Source organism: Capra hircus, chromosome 6 (assembly GCF_001704415.2).
Source record: "Capra hircus breed San Clemente chromosome 6, ASM170441v1, whole genome shotgun sequence".
Lineage (NCBI taxonomy): Eukaryota > Metazoa > Chordata > Mammalia > Artiodactyla > Bovidae > Capra > Capra hircus.
This window is the reverse complement of record NC_030813.1, coordinates 101,979,668-102,005,949: the sequence shown is the minus strand read 5'-3', so window position 1 is coordinate 102,005,949 and position 26,282 is coordinate 101,979,668. Positions and strand designations below refer to the sequence as shown.

At 38.3% G+C, this 26,282-nt stretch overlaps 1 protein-coding gene across 8 annotated transcripts in view; it reads right to left on the bottom strand.

The window, feature by feature from the left end:
- PTPN13 (protein tyrosine phosphatase, non-receptor type 13) overlaps window positions 1–26,282 on the bottom strand; it is a 219,810-nt gene that overhangs the window by 142,892 nt on the left and 50,636 nt on the right. For 5 of the 8 annotated variants that reach the window (XM_018049692.1, XM_018049694.1, XM_018049696.1 and 2 more), the window contains exons 2-3: window positions 23,516–23,635; window positions 725–906 (exon numbers count right to left, since the gene is read on the bottom strand). In XM_018049692.1, coding sequence (XP_017905181.1) covers window positions 725–906; window positions 23,516–23,630 — 297 coding nt within the window. In that variant the 5' untranslated portion in view covers window positions 23,631–23,635. The remainder of the gene's footprint in view (window positions 1–724; window positions 907–23,515; window positions 23,636–26,282) is intronic. The other 3 variants (XM_018049693.1, XM_018049695.1, XM_018049699.1) reach the window with 1 other exon arrangement.

Genomic DNA, 26,282 nt, shown 5'->3' with positions numbered 1-26,282 from the left:
TTTCCTGGTAGCTCAACTGGTAAAGAACTCGCCTGTAATGCAGGAGACCCCGGTTCAATTCCTGGGTCAGGAAGATCCCCTGGAGAAGGGAGAAACTGCCCACTCCAGTATTCTTGGGCTTCCCTGGTGGCTCATCTGGTAAAGAATCTGCCTGCAACACGGGAGATCTGAGTTTGATCCCTCGGGTGGGAAGATCCCCTGGAGAAGGCTACCCATTCCAGTATCCTGGTCTAGAGAATTCCATGGATTGTATAGTCCATGGGGTCACAAAGAGTCAGACACGACTGAGCGACTTTCACTTATAGTATAATACTACACCATATGATATAAGTTATAGATGTACAATACAGTGATTCACAGTTTTTCAAGGTTATGCTCCATCTGTAGTTACTATAAAATATTTGGCTATATTCCCCATGTTGTACGGTATACCTTTATAGCTTGTTCTATACCTAATAGTTTGTACCTCTTATTCCTCTCCCCTTTTCTTATCCTTCCCCACTGGTAATCACTAGTTTATTCTCTGTATCTGCGAGTCTGTTTCCTTTTTGTTTTATTCACTAGTTTGTTGTATTTTTTAGATTCCATATATAAGTGATTTCATGATTATTTAGAATTCAATGAGTGTTTTTCAGGGGGCTGAAGTAGGGTAGCCCAGTGTCTACTTTTCTTACACCCACCAAAACAAAATCAAGCCAAAATGAAAAAAAAGACTTAATGTTACCTTTTCAACATCGGAGAGAGAAGTGAGTGACTGACTCTGAAGAACCTCTGGTGCAGTGAATGCACGAAGATCCTGATTGGAAATATTTTCATCTGTAAATGACACACTGCCAGATGGCAGTAGCAGCAGAGACCATGGAGAAATGATGAAGCCAAGAGCAGCAGGGTCAGCTATGCTTACTGCTTTGTAACCGCACAGAATGAAAAGAAAAAAAAAAAAAAAAAAAAGGATAGGTGTTTAAAATTAAGCAATTATAGATCACTCAAATGAATATCTGAGCATAGTCACAGGTAACATGCAGTTACATAAACTAAATCAACATGCCATAAAAAGAGACAAGGTTTCATGCATCCACTACTGTTAGCATTATCAACAACCACGGATCTGGATCTGGCTTAGTCTTTCAAACTTAGACTAGATGGCAGAGCTGAGAAACTAGAGAAGGTTCATTTTTAGCCACAAGATTGAACTTGGTTCCAATACTCCATCACAATGATACAGAGATATGAATAAGAATCAATAGTCCTTACATGTTGGTGGTAGGGGAAGGGATCACGGATTCCTTTGAGGATTTGGTGAAAACTATGATCACGAAACCCTTTCAAGGAAACTGCCCATAAATATAAAACCCTATAAGCAAAAGGTGTTCATGGATCTCCTTAGAGCCCATTTATGGATCCCAGGTTGAGTCCCTGATTTATAGTATAGATTCCTGAAATGGACAGAAACTAATTCCCTTGAGAGTTCATCAGATTTAGAAATAGTAGAAGTTTCCAGCTAAAATGAAAATCTCTTTTTCTGCATCAATATGTATATTTGTCTAGTTTCCATTTGTTCACCATTTCAGTAGAATTTCAGATAGCTTCTACACTACTACATGGGATCAATGAGGTCATTAATTTTGTTTTGTTGAGATGTTTATATTGGCACCTAAGAGTTCAGTTTAGAGTGGTTTTTAAAAAATCCTTAGATTTTAATTTTAGCAGGCTTCCTTTAAAAGTAAAACTATATACATTAGGCTCAATAAAAAACAGACTTATTAGAGGGAATTTTATTTTGACCTCACATTTCAAAAGGAAATTAATATAGGTTTCAAGGTAACTGCTAAATGAAACTGAGTTACAGACTCAAGAAATCTCTACAGGAAAGTCACAAAAGGCCTCTGACAAACAGTGACATTATTATTTGATCTTAATGGGTTATATTGCTACCTAACTCAAATCATAAGAAACTGACAGAAGTTTATGGACTAGCTTATCAAATATACAGTAAGTATATTTTCCTAAAATCAACTTCTATTAGAAGAGAATCACTGATCTTTTTTGACTTTTACACCTCTACCTGTGGTCAAGATTCTAATCATCAGAATTTGACTTATGTTGATAAAAAACTAAACTATTAAAATTCATTTCTCCTTTGAAGGGTAAAAAGGCAACTACACCCTCTCCTGCATTCTTATGAATTTGAAACATGTCTTTAATAATTGTGCCAAGGAAGAGAAAAGTGTTTGAATGTATCTTTATTCAGTCAGTGTGCCTTGTGCTGCCCTGAAGCCCAGTTACAGACCAGTGGTCCTAGTATGGCAACTCAACCACACCTCAGGTTGCTAAGAACAAGACTCACAATCCTCATGGCAAAATAAGTTTCAATGAATCCTCATAGCTGTTAAGCCTAGGTATACTGTTACTTTTCAGCCACTTTACACATTTCCTTTTTAAAGCTTCTTCTTGGGTATCTCATGCACAAATACCACAAAATTCAGTCAGAGAACTCAAACCGGGTCGAACAATATTTTCTTTGCCAAACCTTGCTATTCATAATATTGAGATTTCATGTGTGTCGCAGACATAATAAAATAGCCTATGATCAATTCTTTCAAATTAGCAACTAAAGGCCATTCCCTTCTCCAGGGGATCTTCCTGATCCAGGGATTGAACCTGGGTCTCCCACACTGCAAGCTGATTCCTTACCAGGGAAGCCACCAGGAACACCCAAATGGAACAAACACCAGAACAATTCTGAAGGCAATGCACTGATACCTGGTACAAGATGATGATGGCCTGGAGCCACAGTGGTAGTGAGAACCTGTTAGAACGTGAGTGTATTTCAGAGACACTTACAATAAGAATTTCTTGACAGACTGGATGTGGAGTGAGAAAGAGGAGAATCAGAATGACTCCAAGATTTTGGTCTCAGTAACAGGAAGGATGGTGTGTCATCAACTGAGAGTGAGGAGACTATAGGAATAGCATAGGTTGCTGAGGCAGGGCTGGCAGACAGTGGTAGGAATTCAACTTTGCTTTGGGACCTATTAAGTTGAAGATATCTGTTACATATTCAAATGGAGGTGTCAAGGAGGCAGTTGGATCTCAAGTCTAGGAGAAAGATCTGAACTGGAGATATATTTTGGGAGTCATTGCCCTAAGAGATGGTATTGAAAACCCTGTAACTGGATGAGATGAACAAAAAGTCAGTTTTAAGATCGAAAAGAAATCAAGAACAAGGATTGCACCTTGGGCTACTCCAACATTAAGACCAACTGCTCCTTCTCAGGCTTTCCTTCCAGCTTGCTGTTCTTTTCTGGGGCATCCACACAAGTATGGCATCGCAATCTCTCTCTTACAATTCTTCTGTGCATCACTGTCAAGCTCCACTACACCATTTTAATTGTTTACTTAACAGTCTTTCTATCAAGTGGCCCAGCATCCAATCCTGAACTTAAGAGAGGAAGTTGAAATTCCAACTCTCATGCCTAGTTCCTGTCAGCCTTATCTGGGGACAGAATTTTGATTTCTGGTATACTTATTGCCATTTGAATTTATAAATTATTAGGGATCACAGCTAATACAGAAGGAGGAGTGCCATCCTGAAGTCTAAATGCTCTGTCATGTCCCACCATTCTTGGTGCTGGTATCCACTCAGACCTCTGGTGGCTCAATGTAGGAGAGTGCCTGCACTGCAAGAGACGTGGGTTCGATTCCTGGGTCAGGAGGACCACCTGGAGGAGGGTGTGGCAACCCACTCCAGTGTTCCTGCCTGGGAAATTCCATGTGGAGAGAAGACTAGCAGGTCACAGTCCATAGGACTGAAAGAGTTTGGCATGACTTAGAGACTAAACCTCCACCACACTCTTCCTCCCTGCCCCAGGCAACAGACTGACTCTACCCTCCTCTTTACACGGTGGCACACAACAGAAGCTGCTGCAGGTAAAAGTTATCTACAATTGCTTATAGCTTTGAAATTAACAGGTTTGTTTATTCACTTATCAGCACAATGAAGGTCAAAAAAACTACACTGACAAGAAATGTATCTTTCAATTTTTGCTTTAAACAATAGATTTTTGTTAGTTTTTACTGAACATCTAAAGTATACCATTATTTTAAGTAGTACATATATCTAAATGGCTAAGAGGGTAAAATGTTTGCCTGCAGTGCAGGAGACTCAGGTTCGATCCCTGGGTCTGGAAGATCCCCTGGAGAAGGAAATGCCAACCCACTCCAGTGTTCTTGCTTGGAGAATCCCATGGACGGAGGAGCTTGGTAGGCTACAGTCCACGGGATCGCAAACAGTCGGACATGACTGAGCAACTTCACTTTCACTTTTTATATCTAAACATAATATTCACGAAACTTCAAGTCATTTGCTCACAGTTGTTGTTGTTTAGTCACTAAGTTGTGTCCGACACTGCGATCCCATAGACTGCAGCATGCCAGGTTCCTCAGTCCTCCACTATCTTCTGGAGTTTGCTCGAATTCATGTCCATTGCTGACAGAGTCCATAGTATTATTGGAAACATAAAAAGTATTAAAAAAATAAAAATAAGACTGTAAGTACAAGGTATCTAAAAGGGAAAAAAGAATATAAAAGAGGATTTAGAGGAAATTACTTCAGTAACAATGAAGAGAGAATTAATTTTTTTTTTGTATGTGCCTTTAAAATGTGTACGATGGGAGGGATTGGGGGCAGTAGAAGGGGACAACTGAAGATGGGATGGCTGGATGGCATCACAGACTCGATGGACACGAGTCTGAGTGAACTCCGGGAGATGGTGATGGACAGGGAGGCCTGGCGTACTGCGATTCATGGGGTCGCAAAGAGTCGGACACGACTGAGCGACTGAACTGAACTGAAGGGGGAGATTCCAAAAAGAGGCGGCCAAGGCAAAAGTATGTGGTCAGGAAATTATTAAATTTGTACAAGGAACAGCAAGAACCTGGAGCAGAGGAATGGTAGAGAGCAGTGAGAAACACAATTACCAAGGTGGGTCATATTTTTACTTGTCAAAAAATACATACAAAGAAATGACACAAATATTATCACTGTTCTCAAGTTCAATTTTTAAATGTCTGGTAATAAAGTTAAAGCAGCTATGACAACAAACTACACTGTTGTCAAATTCCCAACACACACACACAACATTTAAGCACCACGTTCTTTAGAAAACAAACCACAAAATATATTTTTTAATAATTTAAAGGGTTATGCAAACCTTCATGTGAGGAAACTTAAGAGTCCTGGCTAAAATCTGTCTAATTCACCCTCCTTGTCTAACTAAGAGAGAAAGAATTTAAGGCAAATGTATTCAAAATCCCTCAAAGAATGCTAACAAAAGAAGATTTAAAAACAGAATTCCAGAAGCTTGTAATTTGGTGTTCCCTAATGTTTTAGTTGTGTGATGACTGTCCTCAAGAAAGCTGTTGTTATGAAAGAGTAAACCTTGATGTGAACCGATTTCAGTACTCAAACGATTCTATTTAAAGGCTTTCACCAACATTCCTCAGAAAAAGCTGCTTACTCAAAACATTATGCAGTTAGAGGCAAACTTAGAAATAAGCAGAAATCTGATATGCAAAGAAACATCTTAGCACTTCTTTCTGATGTGCCTTTCAACTAAGACATATCTACACATTTTCCCTGCACTGAGGGATCTTCTCATTTCCTTTAGATTGTCCACTGCATTTCATTTTTTGGCCCTCCAATTACAGTATAAAATTAGAGAAATGATCGTAACTGGGTAACAAATATGATAAGGCAAAAGAACTGAAAGTATCAGGAAATCATCTAAAAACTCAGAATAACAATGAAACCATTTTGACCTGAAAAATCCTTTGGTCTATTTAAGCACATATTATGAGCTTCCCGGGTTGCTCGGTGGTAAAGAAGTCCTCTGCCAATGCAGGGGACACAAGAGATGCAGGTATGATCCTTGACTCTGGAAGATCCAATGGCAACCCATCCCAGTATTCTTGCCTGAAAAATTCCATGGACAGAGGAACTTGGCAGGCTACAGTCCGTGGGGTCACAGAGTCAGACATGACTGAGCAACTGAGCACACACACATGTTCTATTACAGTACTTGGCAAAAATCTATGCAGAGTCCACTGTTTCAAACTCTGAAGGATCTGATGAAGTCATTCTCTCATACAGAATTCACTCATAAACTCAGCTCACAGGTGCATTAAAAAAAGACACACAGTGTTAAGTCAATGATCTGGTGTAACAATGCACAAACAGAAAAATACATAGTTTAGAATAAATCCTCTATATTTTAGGACTTTCCTGGTGGCTTAGACAGTTAAAAAGTGTCTGCCTACAATGTGGGAGAGCCGGGTTCAATCCCTGGGTCGGGAAGATCTCCTGGAGAAGGAAATGGTAACCCACTCCAGTATTCTTGCCTGGAAAATCCCATGGATGGAGAAGCCTGGTGGGCTACAGTCCATGGGGTCACAAACAGTCGGACACGACTTAGCAATTTCACTTTCACTAATGGTAAAGCTTTGTGATTAAATCATTTAAGATTCACTGGAACCAAAAAAAAAAAAAAAAAAAGGACGGGGAAAGGATTCAAATAAATAAAATTAGGTATGAAAAAGAAGTTGCAACTGATACCACAGAAATACAAAGGATCATAAACAACTAGTCCAATAAAGTGGACAATCAGAAAGAAACGGACAAATTCTTAGAGAGAGACAACTTTCTAAGACTGAACCAGCAAGAAATAGAAAATGAACAGACCAATACAAGTACTGAAATTGAAACAGTAATTAGAATACTTCCAACAAGCAAAAGTCCAGGACAAGAGGATGTCACAGGCAAATTCTATTAACATTTCAAGAAGAGTTAACATCTATACCTCTGAAACTCTTCCAAAAAATTGCAGAGGAAGACTTCCCAAGCTGATTCTATGAGGCCACCGTCACCCTGTTACCTAAATCAGAAAAAGATACCACCAAAAAAGAAAACTACAGGCCAGTATCACTGATGAACATAGATGCAAAAATCTTCAACAAAATACTAGCAAACCAAATCCAACAACATGTTAAAAAAACTGTACACCATGATCAAATACAATTAACTCCAGGTATGCAAAGATTCTTCAATATCTGTGAATCAATCAGTGTAATACATTAACAAACTGAAGAATAAAAAACCATATGATCATCTCAACAGATACAGAAAGTTTTTAACAAAATTCAATACTCACTTAAGATAAAATATATCCAGAAAGTGGGAACAGAGGAAACTTAAGTGGAGTGGAGTCGCTCAGTCGTGTCTGATTCTTTGCAACCCCATGGACTGTAGCCTACCAGGCTCCTCTGTCCATGGGATTTTCAAGGCAATAGTACTGGAGTGGGTTGCCATTTCCTTCTCCAGGGGATCGTCCTGACCCAGGTATTGAACCCGGGTCTCCTACATTGTAGACAGACGCTTTACCGTCTGAGCCACCAGGGAAGAGGAAACACGCCTCAACAAAGTTGGAGAAAGAAATGGCAATCCACTCCAGTATTCTTGCCTGGAGAATCCCATGGACAGAGGAGCCTGGCAAGCTACGGTCCATAGGATCACAAAGAATTGGACACAACTGACCAATGGCACCCCACTCCAGTACTCTTGCTTGGAAAATCCCATGGACGGAGGAGCCTGGTAGGCTGCCGTCCAAGGGGTTGCTAAGAGTCGGACACAACTGAGTGGCTTCACTTTCACACACTGGAGAAGGGAATTCCTCGGAGAAGGGAATTCCTTCCACATTGGAGTGGAAGGCAACCCACTCCAGTGTTCTTGCTTGAAGAATCCCAGGGACAGGGGAGCCTGGTGGGCTGCCATCTATGGGGTCGCACAGAGTCAGACACGACTGAAGCAACTTAGCAGCAGCAGCAGCAGAAGTAACTTTGCATGCATGAACCTCAATATAATAAAGGCCACATACGACAAACCCACAGCTAACATCATTTTCAACAGTGAAAAGCTGTTGAGAAATTTTCCTTTAAGATTAGGAACAAGGCAAAGATGCCCATTGTCATCACTTTTATTCAACATAATTTTGGAAGTCCTAGCCACAGTAATCAAACAAGAAAAAGAAATAAAAGGAATACAAATTGGAAAAGAAGTAAAACTGTTATTGTTTGCAGATGACATGACGTTATACATAGAAAAACCTAAACATAGTTCCAGAAAACTACCAGAGCTCATCAATAAATTCAACAATGTTTCAGGATACAAAATATACACAAATCTCTCATATTCTTATATATTAACATCAGAAGATAAGAAAAAGAAATTAAAGACATAATCCCATTTACCACTGCATCAAAAAGAATAAAATACCTAGGAATAAACCTCCCTAAAGAGACAAAAGACTTCTACTCATAAAAACTATAAGGTGCTGATAAAAGAAATTGGAGACAACACAGATGGAAGAATATACCTTGTTCTTGGATTGGAAGAATCAATATTGTCAAAATGGTTATAGTATCCAAGGCAATCTACAGATTCAATGTAATCCCTATCAAATTACCAATGACACAATGAGAACAAAAAATTCTAAAATTTATATGGAAACATAAAAGACCCCAAAGAGCCAAAGCAACCCTGAGAAACAAAAACAGAGCTGGAGGAATGACTTAAGACTATACTACAAAGCTACAGCAATCCAAACATTATGGTACTGGCACATAAACAAAAGTGCAGATCAATGAAACAGAATAGAAAGCCCAGAAATTAACTCATGCACCTATGGTCAATTAACCTATAACAAAAGAGGCAAAAATACACAATAGAGAAAAAACAGTCTATTCAATAAGTGGGTAATTACATGAAAAAGAATGAAATCAGAACACTCTATAACACCATGCACACAAAAATAAACTTAAAATGGATCAAAGATGTAAATGTAAGGCTGGATACTATAAAACTGTAAGACGAAAACAGGCAGAACACTCTGACATAAATTGCAGCAGTATCTTTTTCGAGCCACTTCCTAAAGTGATGGGGAAAAAAAACCAAAAATAAGCAAATGGGATCTAATTAAACTTAAAAGATTCTGCACATCAAATGAAACCATAAACAAAACAGAAAGACAGGCAACCCTCAGAATGGGAGAAAATATTTGCAAACGAAGCAACAGACAAGGGATTAATTTCCAAAATATACCAACAGCCCGTGTAGTTCTAGGTCAAAAAAAACAAAAACAAAAACAAAAAAAACAAGCAACCCAATCAAAAAATGCATGGAAGGCCTAAATAGACATTTCTCCAAAGACAACATTCAGATGGCCAACAAATACATGAAAAGATGTTTAACATCACTAGTTATTACAGAAATGCGAATCAAAACTGCAATGAGGTTATCACCTCACACCAGTCAGAATGGTCATCACAACAAAACCTACAAACAATAAATGCTGGAGAGGATGTAGAGAAAATGGATCCCTCCTACAATGTTGGAGGGAATGTAAATTGGTAGAGCCACTGTGGAGAACAATATGGAAGTTCCTTTAAAAACTAAAAATACAGTTACTGTCAGTTCAGTTCAGTGGCTCAGTCATGTCTGACTCTTTGCCACCCCATGGACTGCAGCACTCCAGGCCTCCCTGTCCATCACCAACTCCCAGAGTTGGCTCAAACTCATGTCCATTGAGTCGGTGATGCCTTCCAACCATCTCATCCTCTGTCGTCCCCTTCTCCTCCCGCCTTCAATCTTTCCCACCATCAGGGTCTTTTCAAATGAATCAGCTCTTTGCATCCGGTGGCCAAAATACTGGAGTTTCACCATATGACCCAGTAATTTCAATTCTGGGCATATATCCAGAGAAAACTGTAATTTGAAAGGATGTATATACCCTGATGCTCACTGCAGCACTATTTACAATAGCCAGGGCATGGAAGCAACCTAAATGCCCATCAACAGAGAACTGGATAAAGAAGATGCGGTACACATACACAGTGGAATATTACTTGGCCACAAAAAAGAATGAAATAATGCCATTTGCAGCAGTAAGGATGAACCCAGAGACTGCCACACTAAGTGAAGCAAGTCAGACAGAGAAGGACAAAATCTCATATGATATCATTCATATGTGAAATCTAATTTGTTTAAAGAAGAAACAGAAACAGAGATATCCCAAATAAACTTATGATAACCAAAGGGGACACATGGGTGGGGGGGGCGGATAAATCAGAAGCCTGGGATGAACACACAAACATACTACTATATGAAAGACAGATAGTACAAGAATCTACTCTTTAGCACAGGAAAAGTGAAAGTGAAAATTGCTCAGTGCATCTGACTCTTTGTAACGCCATGGACTATACAGTCCATGGAATTCTCCAGGCCAGAATACTGAGCTCTATTAAATATTCTGAGATACCTATATGAGGAAAGAATCTTAAAAAGATAATGAACATATGTATATGTGTAACCAAAATACTCTGCTGTACACTAAAAACCAACATAACACTAAATTAACTATATTCCAATTTAAAAAAAAGATTTATATATATGTATATATAAAATTACTTTCGTGATTACTTTGGCCATCTGATATGGAGTTGACTCATTGGAAAAGACCTTGATGCTAGGAAAGACGGAGGGCAAAAGGAGAAGGAGGGGCAGAAGATGAGATGGTTGGATGGCATTACCGACTCTATGGACATGAATTTGAACAAATTCGTGGAGATAGCGGAAGACTGAGGAGCCTGGTGTGCTGCAGTCCACGGGGTCACAAAGAGTTGGACACAACTTAGCGAATGAACAACACATACGCACATATATATAAGATATACATATAATCTATCTTAGTAAAACTAAATTGGTTATGACTATTAAAAGCAACAGGGCTTAAATGAACAATATGAATAGAAGGCAGCAAGTATCAAAGGATTTGTCCTTCTTTTCAGCAAATCTCCTTGGCCACCTGATCAGCATTAAGGAAACAGCTGCAGAAACATTTTTCCATTGCATTCTTATTATATTCTTAAGAAACAGCCCACATTGTTCCTTTAACATATTAACTTTTCCCTCTCTCATTTTTCTTCAGCATTCACCTTTCTCACCAATCTTCTTTATCCTCATTAATAAAAACTGCACACCTCAAATTATATGCCAAAATACTGAACATAATGCTTTTGTAACTCTGTTTCACACACTTCTTCTAGAATATAAGAGGCCTAAGAATAGGAAATATAAATGTCCAAAAAAAATCAAGTATAATGACATTATGATAAGGTAATTGCAATACTTAATATGAATTTGTTTACAATGCTAACTCTAGACCACTAGTCCAACGTCTTAAAAACATACTTCTGCCCTGCTCTCAGACAACAACTTAACAATTTACATTTTACAGTTCACAAAAACAAATATTATTTTGACTATTATAAAGAAAAGTTTTCTTTCAACTTTTGAACATCAAGAACTTTAACTCTGCATCTTCTTTTTATTCTCCAATCTTTATTACTTGCAGTTACATTTTCAAGTGTGAGGAAAGGAAGTGTCAGCTTTTTTGACAAATATTCACAAAGTCTCTGATTTTGATGGCTTTGGGGTAACTGAGAAAGCACAGAGGCCTTCTCTCTCCTAAAACACAGGATTTTTGTGTGAATTCTGGAGACTGGGTACAGGACTCTACACAGTACTTTCCAAAAGCTTCCTGGGGATTCAGATGGGCACATCAATCTACCTAACAGACAAATAAGAATCAATGCCCTTATTAGAGTCAATAAAATGGTACCATAGCTCAAGTAAGTTGCAACTTGACCTTGCACATGGCTCCATTTCTATGTCAATTAACTATTACTAAGGATATCATGAGATAGAATATGTATGACTTTATATCCTTCCTTAATGCTGAAATTTCCTTTTAACTTATAAAGCCACAAATGAGGCATTTAATAAGAGATATGGTAAGCCAGAAAGTTTTACAAGTAACTATTTTTATCAAATTATAATAAAGTCACTTTGATTTAGAAAGGCAGAATGACTATCAGAAATAATTTTAGACTAGAAGTGAGACTTAAATAGCTCTTCTCTATTTATAAGGAGGAAGCAGAATAAATGGCACGGAACTGAGGATGTCATTGATTGAGAACTTAGAAATAAATTGCCTTATGCAGCTAATAAAATTATCTTTGACTTTTTTCTATCTTGTTCCCAAAGGAAAGCAAACTACAAATGAACTTCCGATGCACTTTGCTTCTTTTCTGATACTTGCTTACAGCCAATGAATATCTACGTTGTATCTGTTTAAGCCTTGGGGTGAGCCACTTTGATCTCTTCTACCCTGTCTGAAATGTCAATGTGGTATTAAGCACACAACCAGTACATGGAAAAGATCCTGGGATTAATACCAATTTTTATTTCCCCAAGGAGAGTTTAAGCTTTGACAGCAAAACTGTTTCTTATGTCTATGTTATTTTAGGCTGTGGACTTCCAAGAGACACATTTGCTTGAAGGTGGTTTCTTTCTTAAAATGCACAAGTCATATCTTATTTGAATATTCCATTCCACAGTTGTAAAAATGTTAATCCCGAATGGGAAAATCTATTTAAAAACTTGACTTTCATTGTGAATTTAACAATTTTGTCATGCAACCCTGGAATTCAGTGCTCAGCTGCTTAAAGCACTGGTGTTTGGGCTGCCACCTAAAAACTTCAGGACAGCCTTTGTCGACCACACAACTGCTGCACTGTGTTCTGCCAGACAAAATAAACTATAACTGAAGAAATCAGCAAATGGATGTAAGTTATATGGTAAAGGCCTTTTACCCAGTAGATGTTTTGGGGTTTCTAGCCAATACAAAGTTTCACGTTAAAGATCCTCCACCCTTGCTATCTGCATAAAGCCAGGAGAAAAAAAGAACACAAAATTTAAAAGATGAACTCAGCAACTTCTCTTTACGTTTGAAGGACCTGGAATTTATACAAAGACTGGAAAACCAATAATTCCAAGGGTGACTGTCATTTATTTTTGAAGAACGAGATGAAAAGGTCAATGAAGATCACTGTATATTTTCAGCCTGCAGTGGAAGGAAATAGATAGTGTTCCAGAGAGGAACTGGCTTTATTTACGGTGACATGATTCCATATAAACATGATCTGTAGCTACTTATCAAAAATATTTTATGCTCACTAATGCTATTCTCTGTGGCTCTTTAGATGATCACCCTCCTTTTTGAAAGAAATTTTCCTTCTCAAAGGGAAAAGGAGGGAGGAGGCTTATTTAAATGGTAAACATCTATCTTTCAAAAGGAAATATTAGAATCTCTTGTAAAAATGTTAATCATAACTGGTACACATCACCCCAGCACAGAAAAATCTTTACTTGTCACTAAATGATACAAGCATAAAACCCCCTAATTTCTATATTTGAGAAAAGAAATGTGAGAATTGTAAAATGTTTTCCTTAAAAAGTTTAGTAGATAATGTGGAAAAATCTGTCAAAATGTTGAGTGAAAGAAGTCAGACACACAAGAGTCCACACTGCATGATTCTATTTATAGGATGCTTAAAATTAGATTTTTAAAAACTTATTTATGTCATAATCATGATTACTCTTGGTAACCAAGAATTGATTAAGAGGAAGCAGGAGAAACCTTCTGGGGTGCTAGAAACAATCGAGGCTGTGGTTATACAACTATGAACATTTATAAAATTCATTAGACAGTACAATTAAGAATAATGCTGCCAACTATACCTGACTGGAAAAATTCCTGTATTAAATTTAAAAAAATATATAGTAAATATATATTTGTCAGCAAAGAAGGGGCTAGAGAGCATGACCTGTAGCTGATTTCATCTCTAAATGTATGATTCTTTAAGCTTATAAAATGGCCTGTTTTTCACATCTAGAGCCAAAAGAATTTAAAATCAAAACATAGTATATTGACAATAGTTGTGGAGGAGGGATGGTTTACAAGGGCCTTATACACTTGTTAACCCACATTATTCATTTTAAGAATGCTAGATACTAAATTAATTTCAGGTTTTATAGTTTGTTTCCAGGGAACATATATGCGGTAATTGTATCTGGTTCAAACACATTTAACTTGAAGAACCTGTTCATTCTGGCTTTATGAAGGCAGGACAAGACATAGCATGTCAAAGACAACTAGTAAACCCTGTTAATCAAGAAAATTATGATTGTAAATAACTAGGAATGTAATACAGAGAGACAAGTTAGGCTTTGGTCTTTTAAAAGCTGCAGAGACTATATCAAGATTTACTCAAAAGCTTTTAATCCACAAAACTTTCCATATTCCTTATAAAGGCTTAAAGAAACCAACCAACCAGTAAGTCAATTTGAAGCTCAGTACTTTGTCTCCCTTTTCATGAATTGAGTTATTTACTCTCCTTTGAATCCACCAGATTGGAAGTTTCACATTTTCTCTATTTTTGTTTTGTGATTACCATTACAAACTTTAAGGTCAAGAAACCAATCATTCTCATAAATAGAATCAAACCTGTAAGTTGCTTTACTCCTACCATCTATCCAAGTCTAAGTCTTACTATTTTATTTATAATGTTAAATTTGACATCATTATGGATGTTTCATATGGCCAATGTTTATTTAGATTTATTATCAAGTTGACTAATTTGCTTTCATTCCTTCTTCCTTCTGAATTAAATTTCTTACATCCTGAAATACACCTTTTAGCAATTTGCTCAGTGAGGGTTTGTTGATGGTAAATACACTCGAGTTTTTGTCTGAAAATGTGGACAAAAAAGAGAGACATTTTTCTGTTTTAAAAAAATATTTATTTATTTGGCTGCGTTGGGTCTTAGCTATGGTGCAAGGCTTCAGTAGTCGTGGCACGTGGACTCACACCACGTGAGTTCCCCAACTTGACTCTCAACCACTGGACCACTAGGGAAGTCCCTTTTCTTGAACCTCAGTTTAGAAGGACATTAAATTCTAACTGCATATTTTAGTAGCCACTAGCCACAGGGTCGCAAAGAGGAGTACCTGACTGAGCAACTGAACTGAACTGATAGCCACATATCACTGCTGCTGTTGTTCAGTCACTAAGTCATCTTCAACTCTTTTGCAACCCCATGGACTGTAGCCCATCAGGTTCCTTTTTCCATGGAATTTCCCACACAAGAATACCAGAGTGGGTTGCCACTGCCTTCTCCAGGGGATCTTCCTAACACACGGATCAAACCTGGGTCTCCCAGGTAGCTCAGTGGAAGCCCTGTGGGCTCAGTGGTAAAGAATCCACTCGCAATGCAGGAGAGGTGGATTTGAACTCTGGGTTGGGAATTTCCCCTAGAGGAGGAAACAGTTTCATCATTCTTGCTGGAAAAATCCCATAGAAAGAGAAACCTGGTGGGCTACAGTCCATAGGGTTGCAAAGAGTCAGACATGAGTGAGCAACTAAGCATGCACGCACAACTACAAACAGCTTTTAAGAACTTAAATGTGGCTAACATAACTGAGGGATTAAATTTCAAATTTAGAGTACTTTTATCTATTTTCTACTGAAATATAGTTGAATTTACAATGTTATGTTAGTTTTTGGGGTATAACAAAGTGATTCACTATTATATATATACGTATACATTCTTTTCCATTATGGTTTATTACAAGATATTGAATATAGTTCCCTGTGCTACACAGTAAGACCTTGTTTTGTATCCATTCTATATATAACAGTTTGCATCCGCTAGTCCCAAACTCCCCATCCAACCCCTCCACCACTCTTCTCCTCTGTGGTAACGACAAGTCTGTTCTCTATGTCTGTGGATCTGTTTCTGTTTCACAGACAAGTCTGTGTCATATTTTAGGTTCCATATATAAGTGATATCATATGGTATGTTCAGGAGGCGACTAAATAGAACTGAACTGAATGTCTTTTTTGGAGGGATGTCTATTGAGGTTGGCCATTTTTTAATTAGGTTGTATAGGCTGTTTGTATATTTTGGAAATTAAGCTCTTGTCAGTCACATCATTTGCAAATATTTTCTCGCAGTCCAAAGATTATCTTTTTACTTTTATTTATTACTTTCCTTGTTTTGCAAAAGCTTATGAGTATTTGATTAGGTCCCTTTTGCTTATTTTTGCTTTTATTTCTTTATTACACACTAAAGAATCAAAGCCATATGTTTCAGTAGATGCAGAAAAAAATTTTGATTCTTAGAGGTATAAAAGTTCTAGAAGAAAGCATGTTGTTGTTTAATTGCTAAATTGTGTCTGACTCTATTGTGACCCCAAGGACTGCAGCCCTCCAGGCTCCTCTGTCCATGGGATTTCCCAGGATATACCTGGGGGGGGTTGCCATTTCCTTCCTCAAGGGATCTTCCTGACCCAGGGATCAAACCCATGCCTCCTGCATTGGCAGATGAGTTATTTACCACTGAGCCACCAGGGAAGCCCAAAGAAAGCCTAGGAGACAGTAACTGTGACTCTGAGTTGGACAAAGATTTCTTAGATAATGACACTGAATGGATGATTCATAAAAGAAAAAAGGATAAAGTCACCTTTACCAGAATGTGTAACTGTAAGCTAAAACTTTCAACACAGCAATAATTTCAAAGGATTATCCAGAATGCATGTGAGAACAGCATTAAAAAAAAAATTTATCCAGAACTTAATTATCATGAGCCCCTGCATGAGTTCATTCATGATGTAAAAGCTAAAATCTTAAGTATGTATACATTTTCAGATATATGCTTTCCCAATCAGTTAATAAGATGAACTGAGAAAGATATATATAATGAGAAGTCATGATACAAGTAGACCTCTGATTATGAAATTCCTCCATAACTTTTATTTTAATGGCCACATTTAATTTCCTAATTAAAGAAATTAGTGAGGCAAAAAGGTAAAATTCAGCTATCTTATTATTTACAAATGACATCTAAGTTACAATACAAATTATTTGAAAATTAAGGAAGGATTAAAAAACATACTAGGTAAATGGCAAGGAAGCGCAGGTGACAATATTAAGAGCAGAGGAATAGGATATTAGGCAATGAGTAGTAAAAATGGGAGAGGGGGAAGCTTATTTTACAGTGAAAAAAGATCCAGTCCATTTAAATTAGTCATTAGCCATTATATGTATCATAAAACAAGCACAAAAACATGAAGACAGACAAAAACATCCTTATAGTAAAAAGTTTAAACTTTTCCTAAGAACAATAAGGATACAGGAAAAAAATTTAAAGCACAAACATCTAATAAGCTTAAGTTATACCTTAGAAATAGAAAAAACACATTCTTTTCAAATTCTCACAAATATCCTACAGGATATTACAAAAATAGACCATGTGGCAAGGCTGTGACAAAAATCTCAAAAAACTCTAAGAAGTAATCACACTTGATCTTGTTTTAAGATTCACAAGACAGTAACACTAGGAACTTATAACAAAAAAACCACTTATCATCATCACCATCATCAAAATATTTGGAATCACATTTGAATATGATATCTCTCAACAAGGTCATGCTTAGATATCATTATTCTATAAATAGAATAGAAACAAACAATTTTGTTTTTAAAAAGGACTCAAATTACTAGGAGTCTCAAAAACATGAAGAAATCATTTTCTTGACCTTCTGTTCAATAATCCCCCATTAGAAATGCTTATTTTCAGCCTTTATTTATACTAATAGGAATGTCAATTTGCACTGAAAAAGACACAGTAGCAACACACAAGTTCAAGAAAATAAAGGGAAAAAAAATTCCATAAGAATTAAGAGATTATATAACAGACACAAAAGGACAAAGAAAATCTAGAGAGGAAAATACATTATTAAAAAAACAAATTTCTTGGAGACCACTGTATTTTACCTGCTTTGTTCCCCATAATGTTCCCAGTATTATTCATAAGTGTGTCTACCAAGATGAACACCATTCATCCATAAAATAAGCAAACAATATAGTTATTTTTATTTCAGTTTGTTAAAACAAAAGAACTGTGGCAAAAAGACACAGCTGAAAAGAAAAAAGGGGGAAAAAAGACAGTGTTCTATCCAATAAAAGGAATGAAAAACCAGAGATGTGCTGTGCTCAGTCGCTCAGCTGTGTCCAACTCTTTGAGACCCCATGGACTGTAGCCTGTCAGGCTCCTCTGTTCACGGGATTTCCAAGGCAAGAATGTTGGAGTGGGTTGCCATTTCCAACTCCAGGAGATCTTTCCAATCCAGGGATTGAACCCACATCTCCTATATTGCAAGTGGATTCTTAACTACAGAGCCATTTAGGAAACCCTTAGATTTCAGATAAACTAAATCAAATAAGCATGAGTTTCCTCCAAATAAATAGAAAATTCCAACTAGCAATCTTAAGAGTTGGTAATCTCCAGAGTGCCAAAGAACACAAATTCAATTTCTCTGTATCACTGATGTTATTCTGTGAGTTGAATGGAAGGCTTTATGATAACCAGATCCCACTGGGCAGTGTTTAAGATATAGCTGCCTCACAATTAATTTTATGAACACATCCAATAAATCTCTTTATTGTAATGGGCCAATATGTTATGCAATAACTGCATCTCAGTGACAAGGACTTAATATTCAGGTGTTTGATCTCTACTGCAAGTTCAAGAATTAGTCACTCAGTCGTGTCTGTCTCTTTGCAACCTAAGGACAGTAGCCCGCCAGGCTCCTCTGGCCATGGGATTCTCCAGGCAAGAATACTGGAGCGGGTAGCCATTCCCTCCTCCAGGGGATCTTCCCGACCCAGGGGTCGAACCCAGATCTCCTGCAGTGGAGGCAGATTCTTTACTGTCTGAGCCACTGGGGAAGTTTCAATCTCTATTAATGTTACAAAATTTGAAAGAAGGAAACCCTTAGGTACTCACAGTGTGCGAGATGCTTTATATTCTATGAGTCATGGGCAGGGCAGTGATCTCCCCATTAGCATAATGAAAAAAGGTATTATTTCTCCCTCCTCTGAACATCCCTAGTACTTCCTGTCTCTATCACACATCTGGCACACTGTTTTGAAGTAGTAAACTTTCCACAGGCACCTGGCTATTCGGTGCGTATCCCTTAAGGGCAAGCCACACCTTCTACTTATTGGAATCTTCCAAACAATACCTCACAAGTAGGAGATGATTTTTCAACATTAATGGACTGTTGGTAATTAGCTGAGTAATGCCTTCCTTCAACAACACCTCTGCAGCACGGCTACCTGCTCTGTACTCCAGAGGGCCAATACTTTTCTGAAAATTCTCTGAAAAATTAAAATGAAGCAAACAAGGTCCACTGAACTAGGTTCTAAGTCGTGTTAGATAAAAGGAATAAATTTCCTTTAAATGAATCCTAACTCTAATCAAAGATTGTCAAATATCTAGGTTATAAAAGAATCGTGCTTCTGTGCTTAGTCGCTCAGCTGTGTCTGACTCTTTGAAACCCCATGGACTGTAACCTGCCAAGCTCCTCTGTCTACCCATTGAATTTTCCAGGCAAGAATACTGGAGTGAGTTGCCATTTCCTACTCCAGGGGATAGAAAAATAGGATGAGTCCTAACCTTGTTTTAAGTTCCTGCCTCTGGATTGGAAAACGACAGCAGCAAAACCAGAGCATCACCATCTACCCTCACTCTTTCCCTGAGTTCCTGACTTTCCTTACTTAGTCAGCAGCCACCTAACCTCTAGACCTTTCAGAAGGTTCTCATGGCTCCTGGTCTTCAGCAATTCAACTATATAATGGCTCTGAAACTTTAACATGCATCAGAACATCCCTAAAGATTTGCTAAAACACAAAAGGCTGGGCTCCACCCAGAGGATTTCCTGTTCAGTGGGGGGTCTGAAAGTGAAAGTGAAGTAGCACAGCCGTTTCCAACTCTTTGCGACCCCGTGGACTGTAGCCTACCAGTCTTCTCAGTCCATGGAGTTTTCCAGGCAAGAATACTGGAGTGGGTTGCCATTTCCTTCTCAGTGGGTCTAGGGTGAGCCTAAGTATCTGCATATCTAAGAAGGCTTCAGGTGACACGGGTGTTACCCATCCAGGAATCCACTTCGAGAACTTTGACTATCCTCTAATCCTCCCCTATTTCTGTTACAATTATTGTGCTTAATTAATTGCTGTTGTCGTTCAGTCCCTCAATCGTGTCTGACTCTTTGCGACCCCATGGACCGCAGGACACCAAGCTTCCCTGTCCTACACTATCCCCTGGAGCTTGCTCATACTCATGTCTGTCAAGTTGGTATGCCATCCAACCATTTCATTCTCTATCACCCTCTTCTCCTCCTGCCCTGAATTTTTCCCAGGTCAGGGTCTTTTCCATTGAGTCAGCTCTTGGCATCAGGAAGCCAAAGTATTGGGGCTTCAGCTTCAGTATCAGTCCTTCCAATGAATATTCAGGACTGATTTCCTTTAGGATTGATTGGTTGGATCTCCTTGTAGTCCAAGGGACTCTCAAGAGTCTTCTGCAACACGACAGTTCAAAAGCATCAATTCTTCAGCACTCAACCTTCCTTATGGCCCAATACTCACATCCATACATGACTACTGGAAAAACCATAGCTTTACTATATACACCTTTGTTGGCAAAGTAATATCTCTGCTTTTTAATATGCTGTCTAGGTTAGTCATAACTTTTCTTTCAAGGAGCAAGTGTCTTTTACTTTCATGGCTGCAGTCATTATCTGCAGTGATTTTAGAGCCCAAGAAAAAAAGTCCTTTTGTTGTTTTCATTGTTTCCCCATCTATTTGCCATGAAGTGATGGGACCAGATGCCATGATCTTCATTTTCTGAATGTTGAGCTTTAAGCCAGCTTTTTCACTCTTCTCTTTCACTTTCATCAAGAGGCTCTTTAGTTCTTCTTCGCTTTCTGCCATAAGGGTGGTGCTATCTGCATATCTGAGATTATTGATATTTCTCCCAGCAATCTTGATTCCAGCTTATGCTTCATCCAGCCTGGCATTTCACATGATGTACTCTGCATGTAAGTTAAATAAGCAAGGTGACAACATACAGCGTTGACATACTTCTTTCTCAATTTGCAACTAGTTTGTTGTTCCGTGTCCAGTTCTAACTGTTGCTTCTTGACCTGAATACAGATTTCTCAGGAGGCAGGTAAAGTGGTCTGGTAGTCCCATCTCTTTGAGAATTTTCCACAGTTTGTTGTGGTCCACAAAAAAGGGTATGGCATAGTCAATGAAGCAGAAGTAGATGTTTTTTTGGAATGCACTTGCTTTTTCTATGATCCAACGGATGTTGGCAACTTGATCTCTGGTTCCTTTGCCTTTTCTAAATCCAGCTTGAACATTTGGAAGTTCTCAGTTCATGCACTGCTGAAGCCTAGCTTGGAGAATTTTGAGCATTACTTTGCTAGCCTGTGAGATGAGTGCAACTATGCAGTAGTCTGAACATTCTTTGGTATTGCCTTTCTTTGGGATTGGAATGAAAGCTGACTTTTTCCAGTCCTGTGGCCACTGCTGAGTTTGCCAAATTTGCTGGCATATTGAATGCAGCACTTTCACAGCATTACCTTTTAGGATTTGAAAGAGCTTAGCTGGAATTCCATCATCTCCCTAGCTTTGTTCGCAGTGATGCTTCCTAAGGCCCGCTTGACTTTGCATTCCAGGATGTCTAGTTCCAGGTGAGTAATCACACCATATTGGTTATCTGGCTCATTGAGATCTTTTTCATATAGTTCTGTGTATTCTCTTCTTAACATCTTCTGTTTCTGTTAGGTCCATACCATTTCTGTCCTTTATTGTTCCCATCTTTGCATGAAATGTTCCCTTTTTTTTGCTATTGCTAAGTCACTTCAGTCGTGTTCAACTCTGTGCGACCCCATAGATGGCAGCCCACCAGGCTCCCCCATCCCTGGGATTCTCCAGGCAAGAACACTGGAGTGGGTTGCCATCTCCTTCTCCAATGCATGAAAGCAAAAGGTGAAAGTGAAGTCGCTCAGTCATGTCCGACTTAGCGACCCCATGGACTACAGCCCACCAGGCTCCTCCATCCATGGGATTTTCCAGGCAAGAGTACTGGTTGGTATCTCTAATTTTCTCAAAGAGATCTCTAGTCTTTCCCATTCTATTGTTTTCCTCTATTTCTTTGCACTGATCACTTAGGAAGGCTTTCTTATCTCTCCTTGCTATTCTTTGGAACTCTGCACTCAGATGGGTAAATCTTTACTTTTTTCCTTTATCTTTTGCTTTTCTTCTTTTCTCAGCTGTTTGTAAGGCTTACTCAGACAACCATTTTGCCTTTCTGCATTTCCTTTTCTTGGGTATGGTTTTGATCACCATCTCCTGTACAGTGTTATGAACCTCCATCCATAGTTCTTCAGGCACTCTATCAGATCTAATCTCTCGAATTTATTTGTCACTTCCACTGTATAATGTAAGGGATTTCCTTTAGGTCATATGTGAATGGCCTAGTGGTTTTCCCTGTTTCCTTCAATTTAAGTCTGAATTTTGCAATAAGGAGTTCATGATCTGAGCCACAGTCAGCTCCCAGGCTTGTTTCTGCTGACTGTATAGAGTTTTTCCATCTTAAGCTGCAAAGAATATAATCAATCTGATTTTGGTATTGACCATCTGGTGATGTCCATGTGTAGAGTCGTCACTTGTGCTATTGGAAGAGGGTGTTTACTATGACCAGTGTGTTCTCCTGGCAAAATTCTGTTAGTCTTTGCCCCACTTCATTTTATATCCAAGGCTAAAGTTGCCTGTTACTCCAGGTATCTCTTGACTTCCTACTTTTGTATTCCAGTCCCGCGTAATGAGAAGAACATCTATTTTTTGGTGTTAATTCTAAAAGGTCTTGTAGGTCTTCATAGAACCATTCGACTTCAGATTAATTAATTAAAATCAATTTTAAAGTTGAATTCTTTCTTTAGATGAAGTTTGGTTTCTTTATCTACTATTCTAAATTAGAGTTGGACATAAGGTGTGAATGGCAAACACCATCTTTCTGTGGAGCTTTTCAGCACAATATCAAATGGTTTTGAACAAATAAAGGGTGACTCACTCTGTAAATTTTCTAGTTTCAAACTGTCACACAACCCTTTGCACCAGATAACCACCTCATCAGGCAGCATCACACTAGTTATTCAATTTTCATTATTCTGGGGATGCACATATAATTCTTTCTGCCAGGAATATTTTTCCTCCCTCTTACCTGGTTAACTTTTCTTTTTTCAGGTCTAAGCTCAGGGGTGACTTATACAGGGAAGTCTTCTTTTGCTTCCTCTTCACCAGGTCAAAACCTCCTACTATGGGCTCTCAGAGTCAACTGATTTCCCTCCCTGGTAGTCCTTGTCATGATTGCATTTTTTACGTTTGCTTATAGAAGTATTTTATTAACAGGTATTTTCCACATTGGATTGTAAGTTCTAGAGAGATAGGCAAGATTTTCAGTTTTAAACACTATGATATTTTCAGTGCTTAGCATAAATAAGATGTTCCAGTGAAAGCAGAGAAGATCTGAGCTTTTTCAGTCCTAAGAGAGATAAAAAAAAGCACTGCTTTCTACAGTCTGCCACAGTAGCTGCTTTTCTGCGACCCTCCCCACCCACCCCGCCCACCACACACAGACACACATACACACTTACCTTTTCTGAATAGTTCTTGGAGGCTTTCGGCACTTTGATTTAATACAGCCCATATTTCTTCCTCCTGCAGTGGCCCACCCCGAACTTCCAGGGCCTCAGCTAGTGACACGTGCATATTACCTACGAAACAAAGGTAACAGATGGTCTACACATCAGCCACTTTACTGCATTTGCAGTAGTGAAAGTTCTCCATCGGTAATGAGTCTATGAAGTCCCTGTCCATCTAAGTTCTCAATATGGCCTTCAATATCTATAGTACATAGTCCTACAGCTTCAAGTAGTAGACAGAAAGGACTTAGAGGAAAAGACCTCTCAAAACCACTATATGCCCTAGCCCAATACGGTCAACTTCAGAGACAGACCTGGAGAATGGCCATAGTGGTGTAACAGGGAAGAACAAAATGTGACTCCATGTTGGATCTGTTTAACTTTAACCTTTGCTTTTTGTTATGTTTGTTACTATAATCACTAGAGGATGCTGTCTATAGCTAAAAGCATACACAATGGCCTGCCTCGAGGACCCCTGCCCCTCTGACTGAATGTTAAACTAAAGTGCCTTTGTTCAGTTCACAGGAAGACATTCTGACCCTGCCCACCTGTGAAAGGCTGCAGAAAAGAAATGAACACATCTCCTCTCTGATGCTGGCTAACCCAGGAGATATTTTGCAAGAATTATGGCTTTCTAATTTTACTTTCTCACCTCCTCCCCCTCTCTTATAAAAGAAACTGGCAACCAGACCCTGATAAGATGGTACTGGAGGACACCAGTTTGCCATCTTTTCAGACACTTGTCTTCCGGAATAAAGTTGCTATTTCTCCTCTCCTGATTTATGGGCCTGTCATGTGGCAAGCAGACCAAGCCTGATTTGGTGACAGTGGTGACTACTTCATGGGAGAAGAGAGACTCAAAGTACCAGAGACACCAAAAGTACACACGATTAAATCAAAGCAACCAGATGGAGTTCAGGTTTCATTCTATTCATCCCAGGTAAAAAGAATAGAAAGGAGACCCAATGATCATGGTGGAAAAAGTTAGAAATAAGACGGACACATTTTTCCCCATTCACTGAGTTCTATATTTCTAAAAATATACTATAATTTTGCACTAAATAAACGTAAATATTTCTAGACTCAGCTTTTGCTGCCAACTTACCATTTGCCCCTGGCAAAGTTATTTTACATCTAAATTCAGTTTTCCATATGTGACACGGGAATAATAACAAAACAGTAACAATAACGCCATTTTGAGGTGACTGTAGCAAGGAAAGAAGCTATGCTCATAATCATGCTTTGTAATCTAAAACACTACAGAAGCTGAATTAACAGAAAATCAGAAAGGTGCCTCTGTCGTGACATTTTCAATTTTTTTTAAAGCATTCAATGTGTAGGCAATATATTGATGAAGCAAGATTTTCCACGGGGCTCAATAATCCTTTTTTTCACTTTGGAAGAGGGAAATGCAGCTAGTCAAAAGCTTCCTTTATACGTTTTCCTAAATTAACCTTCCTTGAAAAGAAAATTGCTCTTTGTAATGATCACTGAGATTTCTACACTAACCAAACTAAATTAAGAATAATGTATATCTATTGATAGGCAGAAACAGTGGGTTTGGAAAAGAAACTAGAAGGAGTAGAAAATGTTAAATACTTATTTTCTGTAGTTATATCCTTCATTAAACTTTAAGAGATGTTTTAAAAATAAACATCTTTTTCTGATAAAAGTTGACTTTGCTTACTCAGCTATCAAGAAAACCTAATATTTTCTTTTAATTTACATTTATGATATTTTAACCCAGATGGAAAAACATCAACTACAGTTCTATACAGGAGGCCAGCTTTGTCCCATTACTTTCCTTTTCACTTGTTTATTATAGCATTTAATTCTTAGAGTCTGCCTTGAGGGGTGTCTACTTAAATGAGCAATGTGGTGGTTAGAGGGAAAATGTAAGATAATGCTTTGAAAAAGTCACAGGGCTTTTATCCAACTTGAACAAGAAAGGATCATTTATTCAGATCCCCTACCCTCCAACTCTTGAAGTTTCTCATGTACTTTATTATATAATAGCACAGTAATGGCACAGTTATTGAATTTAAAAAAAATAGAAGTTTCATTCCTTTCTAAAAGGTATCTGAATAATCTTCTACATAAAACACTATATTAAATTGGAAATGTCAACAGAAGATACTATTAGCCATCAGATACCAACGTGACTTGTGAGAAAGACTAGTCTGTAGCAAAGTTCCAAAGCAATATGAATGAGAACCAGTTAGATAGCTCTAAAACCTACACACAGGGTATAAACAGTAGGGAGAAAATTGCATAAAGAGAACTTCTTTGAAGACAGCTGTACTGATTCTTATGCCTCTTCCAGTGGGAGGCGGAAGGAGCCTTTCGATGTTTGGTATGTGTTCTCTGGAGGTAGGGAGGACACCATAGAATTGAGCTTGATACTTCAGGAATCTGAAGGCTTAGGCTAAGACAGCAGTGAGAGGGAGGACAGGGCACACAAGAGAGCTGGCAGAGGAGGCAAGCTCTATTAACTCGGATATTAGCTGAGTGGGAGATGGGAAGAGGGGTGAGGAGCAGAACACATAGCTTGGAGTTAATGAGATCTTATCCAGATGATGAAAATGTCCCCAACTTTGGATTGTGGCAATGGTTGCAGAACTCTGAAGGTATATTTTAAAAAGGTGAATTCTATGGTGTGTCAATTATATCAATAAAGCTATTAAAAAAAAAATGGACTTTCCCTGGTGGCTCAGTGGTA